Source organism: Glycine soja, chromosome 16 (assembly GCF_004193775.1).
Source record: "Glycine soja cultivar W05 chromosome 16, ASM419377v2, whole genome shotgun sequence".
Lineage (NCBI taxonomy): Eukaryota > Viridiplantae > Streptophyta > Magnoliopsida > Fabales > Fabaceae > Glycine > Glycine soja.
This window is the reverse complement of record NC_041017.1, coordinates 9,622,128-9,632,410: the sequence shown is the minus strand read 5'-3', so window position 1 is coordinate 9,632,410 and position 10,283 is coordinate 9,622,128. Positions and strand designations below refer to the sequence as shown.

At 32.4% G+C, this 10,283-nt stretch overlaps 1 protein-coding gene across 2 annotated transcripts; it reads left to right on the top strand.

Annotated features, from left to right (window-relative positions):
• Nucleotides 1–568: 568 nt before the first annotated feature.
• On the top strand, nt 569–6,068 carry LOC114390059 (asparagine--tRNA ligase, cytoplasmic 2-like). 2 transcript variants are annotated; one of them, XM_028350741.1, is made up of 8 exons: nt 569–1,169; nt 2,232–2,462; nt 3,117–3,701; nt 4,321–4,506; nt 4,623–4,687; nt 4,795–4,921; nt 5,005–5,063; nt 5,689–6,068. In XM_028350741.1, exons 1-8 carry the CDS (start codon nt 744–746, stop codon nt 5,870–5,872), a joined length of 1,863 nt encoding a protein of 620 aa, XP_028206542.1. In that variant the 5' UTR covers nt 569–743; the 3' UTR covers nt 5,873–6,068. The 2 variants fall into 2 exon arrangements, with proteins under 2 accessions (XP_028206542.1, XP_028206541.1); XM_028350740.1 differs by having other exon boundaries at nt 4,611–4,687.
• Nucleotides 6,069–10,283: the final 4,215 nt, after the last annotated feature.

The window sequence follows — 10,283 nt, the reverse complement described above, 5'->3', positions numbered from 1 at the left end:
AAATATAAAGACTAACACATAAAAAACATAATTTTACTCATAATATATACTAATACGAACAGTTTTTAGATATATGAAATAAAAAAATCAGACTGTTTTTATTTCTAATATATATTTAATTTTTCATTTGTTTTATAATAATTTTTGTTTTGTGTTAAATTTATAATAAAATAAAATTTTTATTTTTTCGTTGATACTTTTTTTAATCTCGAATAAATTAACGAATATTGTATTTATTATCTAATAAATTACTTTATTTGTTATTAGTTGGGATTAAAACAATTTTTTTAAAAATATTGAATAAACATAAAATTTGTTAATATATTAGATAATAATAAAAAAAAATCAAATATTTATTATGAATAAAAAATATATTTTAAAAAAAATATATAAGAGCTAGCCAGCAGATTTCGTGGCCTTTAGTAATTTAGTAACTGAACTCTGATATTTTGCTTTGCACGAAGGTAGGCAAACAGAATAGACTTCTTCCCGCCCAAATTACCGAACACGGAAGAATACCAAACCCAAAAGCCAATACAAAACAAAACACAACACAACCCAAGCTCTCGTCCAACTCCGAAACGAAACAATCCCTTTCCTTCTCCTTCAAACCTCAAAATCAAAGCCCTCCCCAAGCAAAGCATCATTCTCCTCCACTATATCATCACCATGCTTGATTCCTCCCCAACACTCACACAACCAAACACACCCTTTCTCCTCACGCTTTTCTTCGCAACAACAACATGGCAGCAGCAGCAACAACAACAACAGCACAAGATACCTCCTCGGTCCCGCCGCTCGCGTACTCAGGCCGGGTCCAGCTCAAGGAGCTGCTGGACCGGTCCGAGGCGGCGGTGGGGCAGCGCGTGGTCGTGGGCGGGTGGGTGAAGTCTGCGAAGGAGGTTGAGAAGACGGCGCCGCCCCCATCGATTGCGACGACGGACGACACCGCCAGGGAAGGAGGGAAGGGCAAGGACGTGTCGTGCGTGGAGATTCTGCAGTCGAGGATACCGCTGATTCGGAGTATACTGGATGTGTTCGGAGGTGGCGGTTATGGGCAGCGCAAGAAACGTGAGAATGTGACTGCGCCGAATGATAAGGTTTTGCCTCCCAAAGCTTCTACGGCGTATTTGCTTCTAACGGATGGGTCGTGCGCTCCAAGCCTTCAGGTGCTGTCTCATTACTGCTCTGTTTGGCTCTGCACTAATTCTTTGTTTTTGCTTTTAGAATGCCTTTCTATAATATCCAACATCAATACGCACAAACACTCCACTAATACTGTTGAAAAATACAAAAAACTAAGTCCTCGTATTTTTATAATAACTTAATAGGTAACCAAAAAAATAAAATAAAAACTTAATTACAGGTTTATTTAAAATTTAAATATACTTACGATGTAAAATGTGTAAAAGTTATGCTATACTCACATTTAATATATATAAAATTATCGACTTTTACGATTAAAAATAATATAAATGCTAACAATACATAAACAATTAGAGTTTAATTTAGACAAATTGTTACTGAATCTACTCAAAGTTATTCTAAATATGAATTTTAAAATAATTATTATCAAAACTAATAATTTGACAGTATAAAAAATTACATAGTCACTATATTATAATTAAATAAAAAAATTATTGAATAAAAAGTACTTGTCTTTTTTATAACCTTGTGTTTAACAAGTGAATAAGATTTTTGTGACATCATAATCCTTTTGAAAATGTTAAACGTTGAAAAAAAAAAGGCAGTTGTTATGTTTTAGTCCGAGATAGAATAAGGTCACAAAGATATCGTTATGCTTTGGGTTTTTCCTATTTAAGACCTCCCAAATTAACTGCAAGACAAAAATAAAGCCTTGAAAGTAATGGCCTTTGGTTTCCTATCAATGTACTCTCAAAATATAATAACAAAATTTAGAGAACATGTTTGACGTGACATATGCTTAACTTCTAAACATATATTTCCTTTGATATGAAATCATTAAGTTGGGAATTTTATGGCTTATTTATGTGCCTAAACTAAAGTTAATTACAAGCTGATGGCTTGAATGAAGCAAAGTAGCTATCGTTTTTTTAGTTTAATTTTGGTACACTATAGGATAAAGGTTTTTTTTAATTATATGACAATGTATGATTAAATAATAACATAAGCTTTCAATTGTCAATTTATTCCAATTAAGTTCTTCATTTTATTTTTCATGTTTCTTAATGCTATTGAAATTCTTTCAGGTTGTTGTTGATTCTTCAGTAGCTACTCCTAGCCGGCTTGTGCCTACTGGAACGTGTCTATTAGTGGAAGGTCAACTAGAAAGAGCAGAGGGGAAGCATGCTATTGAGCTTATAGCTGAGAAAGTTCTTCATATTGGGACAGTAGATTTTGACAAGTACCCATTATCAAAGAAAAGAATTCCACTGGATACGTTGAGAGATTACTCTCAATTTCGGCCTCGAACAACCACGGTGAAATTAAATATCACTTTTAATATTGAGAAATTCCCAATTTTATATTAGCCTTGTTCATTTTTTTGATAGCTAGAAAGAATGTTATGCACATTAAGATTAAAACATCGATTTTCTGGCTCTTGACGTATATGACTAACTATTGTGAACTTTTCTTTTGTTCCTTATAATTAAGCACTGTGTTTTACCTTTTTAACGGAAGATAACTATTTCATATGAATTATTGAATGCGCATGACATGACATACTGTATTTATAATTTAGTTCCTCTTGACCTTTCCATATATTACTAATCAATAGACATGAATCTTATTCATATGTACATGTAGCATCCTAAGGGATTAAAATTAAAATTTGTATTATGAAAATATAATTGAACGTCTAGAGATGAATTTAGTATTCATGAGATTTGAAGGAGTAAATTTAGGAACAATATTGAATATTACATGCAAGACCATATTCTGTTTTTTAACGATGCTATTGAAATGCAGCAAATTGTAAGATCAGATACTCTTTGATTACATCCTACTTATAGTTGTTCCCCCATTGTACACATTTCTTAATAATATGATTTCCAAGTGATGCAATGCATCATGTTATTTATCATACGACAGTTATTTTTACAATGAGAAATTTAACTTTGATATGTTTTTAGGTGGCAACTGTCATGCGGATTCGAAGTTCTCTTTCTTTTGCAACCCACACATTTTTCAATGAACATGCGTTTATTGATGTGCAAGTACCCATTATTACTAGCACAGACTCTGAAGGGTTTAGCAACATGTTCAGGGTTAACACCCTGGAGCAGAAAGCAGAGAAGGAGAAACTAGAAACCGTTTATGAGACAGAAGGTGTTAGCCTTGAACATGTGAAGGCAGCTGCAAAGGAGAAAAGCAACATTGTTGAGCATTTGGAAAGAACTGAGAGCAATAGGGAAGCACTGGCTGCTGCTGTTCAGGATCTGAGGAAAACAAATGAACTCGCATCACAATTGGAAGCAAGAGAAAAGAGAAAGCTAGGAGCTTCTTTTAAGGATGACAAAGTAGACTCTTCCAAAGAGTTTTTCCCTTTCCAAACTTATTTGACTGTCTCGGGTCGCTTGCATCTGGAGAGTTATGCATGTGCTCTTGGAAATGTCTACTCATTTGGTCCTAGATTTCTAGCAGATAAAACGAATTCTGCTAAACATGCTGCAGAAATGTGGATGATCGAGGTTGAAATGGCCTTTTCGCAATTGAAGGTATCACTTCTTTTTGTTCCTCTTTACTTATAAGATGAGTTTAATTTCTATATGATGTCAATGTAAAAATTTATACTGTCAACCATAAATTATGATAGGTATAATTATTAGAGAAGTCAACAAATTTATGATACATTACAATTTGTGATTAGATTACAGTATAAAAACTTTAGTTATTCTTCTAAGATACTTAATTTATGGCATAACATCTATTTGGTTAAGCATTCAAATATCTTATTCCATTTGGCTCAATGTTACTAAGAATTGTTTTCCATCCTACTTGGGTTAAAAATCCAACCCACTGAATTATGCTTGGTTCCAAGTTCCTTTAGGTAGTGTTTGATACATTGATGCAACAAAATGAAACATCCTATTCTCTTATGTTCTCTTTGGTTCCGCTACCCCTTTTAGTAGAACCAAAATGTTCCACTTTTTAACCTCATTTTTCTGTTGTAATTTTTAAAATGTACCATACATATTACATAGAATAGAACTCATATATCCCACTCCGGTCCATCCACCAAACAAATCCTACCTGATTTACATATGTAACTTCTTGTATTCTTATAGAAAGGTTTTGTATCGTTTAGTAGCATAATGCACTTTGTGTTACTTGCAGGATTCCATGATTTGTGCTAATGACTTTTTCAAGTACCTCTGCAACTGGGTTCTGGTACATTGCTCTGAAGAAATGACGTTCGTTGCCAAAAGAATCGACAACACCTGCATGAATCGTCTTCGGCAGATTATATCAGGTTCTCCTGAAATGATGACCTACCATAAAGCTATAGATGTTCTTAGAAAGGTAGGCACTACCAAACCCTAATGAACATATCATTTTGATTTTTGTCATTACAATCTTTTTTTCTCAAAGATAAAATAAATATTCTCTTTCTTGATGTTAATTAGTCGTCCTCCCAGGCTGAAGATAAGAAATTTGAAACAAATTTTGAGTCAGGTTTTGTACTCACTTCAGAGCACCTAAGGTATATTGATATTATTATTATATTCTGGATTTGCTGTTTTCTAACAAGAGCAAAAGTATTTCCTTCACCACTTTCTGTTACTTATGGTTCTATTCATGTCATGGCAGTTATCTAACTGATATGATCTACCAGAAACCGGTTATGATATACAATTATCCAAAAGAAGCTAAGCCATTTTATGCTCGCCAGAATGATGATGGTACTGTAGCTGCATTTGACTTGGTTGTCCCAAAGGTATGGAGTGAAGTATGTGTTGATAGATTGGCACAGCTTTGTGCGTTGTTCTTTTGTGTTGAAGTTTTTAGAAACTTTTGCAGCTAGGAACAATAATTTCTGGTAGCCAAAACGAGGAACGTCTTAACATGATAAGCTCCAGGTAGTGCTTGTTTACACTTTCCTTATCTCGTTCATATCTTCGTACTGGAAGTGCCGTGACTTTCTAACTCAACCTCATGGTTGATGATAATGGAAGCAGGAGAACAAACTTAAATTCGTTCATAACTAAGAATTTGAAAATTATGAATAACAAATGGCAAATGTGGCATTAATAGAAATAACAAAATAAGTCTACTTAGTTGTTGATGAACTGAACTATCATCAGGATTAACCATAAAATTGAACTAAAGATTTGATGCTTGGTATTCTTTTGAAACTAAAGAATAACTTCGAAGTTTCTTTTATATTTTTTTATTGTTGTACAGCCGTATCCAAAACCAAATTTAGCAACTCATTTTAGAGGTTAAACTATGTAATTTGAGTTGTTGACTTTTTTTTATCAAATTGTTAACTAGAAAATCTACCATCGTTATTACACGTATGCATAGCAAATTATGATTGTGTTGAAATATCAACAGTTGAATTTCTCAGCAGCGATTGAGATTACCTGCTTTAGTCCTTTTCGCGTTAGAGAAGCCAAACCCGATGATAAATAGTAATGATGCCCTTTTTCTTGGAAACATCTTAGGTAAACTTTTTCCTTGTTTTTTTGTATTGAATGGCAGGATTGATGAGTTAGGCTTGCCACGAGAGAAGTATGAATGGTACCTAGATCTTCGTCGAAATGGAACAGTGAACAACTCTGGGTTCACTCTAAGGTTTGACCTTATGGTTCTCTTTGCAACTGGCCTTGGCAATGTCAGGGACGTTATCCCTTTCCCAAGAAGCTATGGCAAGGCCTATACCTAATTAAATTTTGGGCCAAGATTCAAGTTGCATTCAAGGCTAATTGGAATTCAAACTTCCAATGTTTGTGAACCTGAGGAAATCATGACACTGCTGCATGCTAGTGTAATGATTAACATATCAATTGATTAGCTGTGTGCCTGATGTATATAAGGAAACGTATAATTGAAATGAAATGTATTCAAGTCTTGTGAAGTTCTCTCTTTTGCAAAATTAAGTTGCGTTACTTTCTGGGTTTTTTTTTTTTTTGGGGAAAGAAAATTATATCATTTCATTCAAAATAGCATAGTGGATACAAGAAGGAATATGATTACAATTATGAACGCTAGAAAAAAATCTTGACCTCTTGATAACTTATGAGCGACATGATTAGTTTGACTTCTAGCAAAATTCACCATTGAGTTTGAAAATCTACAATTGATTACAATTTGACAAAATAAGATCAACCTCCCAAAGTTCCAAGAAAGTAGACTTGATATTATCGAAAACAACTTTGCAATCTATCTCAAAGATGATGTTATGGATACCCACAGAGCAAACCCACATCATAGATTTATATAGTCCCCATGCCTTTGCTTCTTTGGGATCTGGAAGACCTGATTGAAGAATAGTGTTTCATTAAATAAGGTCTCCTACTTAAGTTTTACATATGGAGAAAAAATCCACGTTAAAAGAAATATCTGTACCATGTTATGAATCTTTCCCATTCAAATAAAATTACCTCAAAAAAAGTTCTTTTTATCCAAAAAAAAAGATCTCGACTTTAAATTTGGATGGTATTTGTTGTTTCCAATCTAACAACACTGCATTAGGTATAGTAATGCTTTTCCAATTGAAAATATATAATGGTTTGTGTTGGTGCTACTTATTTGATCTCTTTGTAATAAATATCTTTATGAATTACGAATAAGTTGAGAGTAGAATTTGTGTTACTAGTATAATTATATTAGGTACTGAGCTCACAGTATCAATTATGCTACAAACTCAGGACTAATTTGGTTATACATTGAAACTAACTTCTTGCCAGTTAAATGACTCACGAATTCGTGATATTGGCAACTAACCCTTGATGCGTCTCATAGATTTACTGACATTATTATTAACCCTTAACATGTGTAACTGAATTAATGAATTAGGCAGAGGATGGTGTTAATTTTATCAAGCTGGAACGAAATACAACTTCTAGGCTTTCTAGAATTTGAATAAATGGCTATAGTTCCTGTTTTGTGCTGTTCTAGATGTGCAAGGAGTAATCTGCCAAAGAATGCAATAATCGATCACCTAGAATAAACTATTGTGAAGACCTACAATGATACTTGAATGGAGATTTGCAAATTTCAATTCTAAATAAAATCAGGATTTTTATATAGAAGTTATTTTGAAACATCTTTTCTATACAATGGTTCAGACTCTGGATGATGAATGAGAAATATATTTTTTTTGTGGCAATGTCCAAAAGGTAGGAATGGTTGGCACCGTTTCAACATCACTTTTTATTTTTTATTTTTATTTTATCATTCTTTTTATACAAGCAACCACCTATAAGATTATGATAGCAAAAAGAGAGAGGATGAAGAGAAGAAAAACAAAGTAAATTCTTACTTGGAAACATTAGACAGCTTTTATGTTACTATAAAATTCTTTAAAAAGTTTATATTACTACAAAAATGTCGTCTCCATGATATAGGCTCTCAATATTTGGAATCAACACATGACACGTGTGAAGCTATTTGTCCCAATTAGAAAAAAACACAAGTCCCACATTGACGAGAAATAGTCACAAGATAGAGTTTATAAGGTGGGGCCAACCCTCACCTTGTGAGTTAGCTTTTAGGGTTGAGTTAGACCCAGATTTCTTCTATCCCCAGTTTAGCGAGTGGTGTAAATTTACATAATAAATGTTGTGATGATTAGTTTCTATATAATAATTAATTTATTTGTATATATAAATTATAAATAAAAATGATAGGTTTAATAAAATATCATAGTCATTATAATAAACATTTAAATACATAATTCAATTAAATATCAAATTTTGTAAATAAATTAAATGAATAAAAAATTTCTAAAAACATAACTTTTATAAAATTAAAACATATGGATTCATAAATAAATTTTAAATCTTAAATTTTGCTTTCAATATTTTTTTAACTACCAAATTTAATATATTTTTAAATTTAATTTCAATCATTACCTTAAACTAACAATCTTATCATATTTTAAATTTTGGTTTTCATATTTTTTATAACTAACAAATTTAATATATTTTTAAATTTGATTTCTATCATTATCTTAAAATGACAATCTTAACATATTTTAAATTTTAAATTTTGGTTTCAATATTTTTTATAGCTACTAAATCAAATATATTTTTAAATTTGATTTCAATCATTATCTTAAACTAACAATCTTATCATATTTTAAATTTTGGTTTCAATATCTTTTATAACTGTTAAATCAAATATATTTTAAAATTTGATTTCAATCATTATCTTAAAATAAAAATCCTATCATATCTTAAATTTTAAATTTTGGTTTCATAATTTCTATAACTAACAAATTTATTGTGCAATTAAAAATTATGTTTCAATATTTTTATAATAAATTTTAATTATTAAATTTTTTTTGTTTAGATATTTTTTGTAACTAAAAAATTTAAATTATTATTAATTATGATTTCAATATTTTTCACAAGTAACAAATCCAATATCTTTTAAATATTTGTTTCGATTTTTTTTTTAAAAGTTAGACAAATATAATATAACAATATTGAATATTAATTGTTTCACCAATCTAATCTTAATTTTATTAATCTAATAAAAAATTTCCAAAATAAAAAATTTAGAAGAAAAAAAATTGAAAAAAAATATTCAATATAAAAAACCATACGGATAAGCTATCCGTATAGGTCATACGAATTGTCAATCCGTATGACACATACGGATTGCCAATCCGTATGACACATACGGATTGCCAATCCGTATGAACCATACGAATTGATGATCCGTATGGAGTTTTTCCTGAAAAATATCATTTTTTTTGTTGGAGATGAAGAAGAATAATCAGCTGCGCGGGAAGTGGAGGAAGAAGAAGAACCACAAGTGATGCAAGCTCCATTGGAGCTTGTAGGCCTAGGATCTTCTTCATCAATGGATTCCTTTGCTTCTTGGAAGATAAATGGCAGCGAAATGAAGAAGGAAGAGAGAGAGGAGACGCCACTTCAAGGAGAAGATGAGTCTAGAAGAAGCTCACCACCATAGGAGGCCATGGATAAGAGCTTGGAGGAAGAAGGAGATGAATGAAGGGAGAGGGAGAAAAGAGCACGAAATTTTGAGCTCAAAAAGAGCTCTGAAATTTGAAGTTAATATTCAAATCATCAAAGTTGAAAAAAATGCACACACATGACCTCTATTTATAGCCTAAGTGTCACACAAAATTGGAGGGAAATTCAAATTTCACTTGAATTTGAAATTGAATTTGTGGAGCCAAACTTTGGAGCCAAAATTTCACTAATTGTGATTAGTGAATTTTAGTTATGGTTCAGCCCACTAATCCAAGATTAATTCCAAGATTCTCCACTAAGTGTGCTTAGGTGTCATGAGGCATGAAAAGCATGAAGGACATGCACAAAGTGTGACTATATGATGTGACAATGGGGTGTAGTAAGCAAATGCTCACCTCCACCTCTAAAATTTAATTGGATTGGGCTTCTACCAATTCAATTAAATTTATTTCCAACCACACACATCAAATATCCACTTAGTGCATGTGAAATTACAAAACTACCCATAATACAAAAACTAGTCTAGGTGCCCAAAAATACAAGGGCCGAAAAATCCTATATTTCTAGGGTACCCTACTTACAATGTGGAGCCCTAAATACAAGGACCAAATATAATGACATCCTAGTCTAATATGTTCAAAGATAATTGAACCCAACCTTGGCCCATGGGCTTAGAAATCTACCCTAAGGTTCATGAGAACCCTAGGGCCTTCTTCAGCAGCTCTAGCCCAATCTTCTTGGAGCCTCTTGCTCATGGTTCTAGTGATTGGTTCCTTCCTAGGGAGGATTGCATCATCCCCTTCCCCTTGAAGAGGATTTGACCTCAAATATGTTAGTTCCTCCTCCTCAATATTAGCTCCACCTGCAAAAGGAGTTAAATCAGAAATGTTAAAAGTGGTGCTGACTCCATACTCTTCTGGGAGGTCCAACCTATAGGCATTATTATTGATCCTCTCCAAAACCTGAAAAGGTCCATCCCCTCTAGGGCTAAGCTTGGATTTCCTTTTAGTAGGGAATCTATCCTTCCTAAGATGGAGCCAAACCCAGTCACCCTCATTAAGAACTAGCTCTTTTCTTCCTCTATTGCCTTTAGTTGAATACACTTTTGTTTGGTTCTCTATTTGGTTCTTA

Excerpts from the sequence above, each read along its gene's own strand:
- LOC114390059 (XM_028350740.1), top strand. The coding sequence starts at position 744 with ATGGCAGCAGCAGCAACAACAACAACAGCACAAGATACCTCCTCGGTC. Across the intron at positions 1,170-2,231 it reads CGTGCGCTCCAAGCCTTCAG|GTTGTTGTTGATTCTTCAGT; the intron begins GTGCTGTCTCAT and ends AAATTCTTTCAG. Across the intron at positions 4,922-5,004 it reads TTGACTTGGTTGTCCCAAAG|CTAGGAACAATAATTTCTGG; the intron begins GTATGGAGTGAA and ends AAACTTTTGCAG.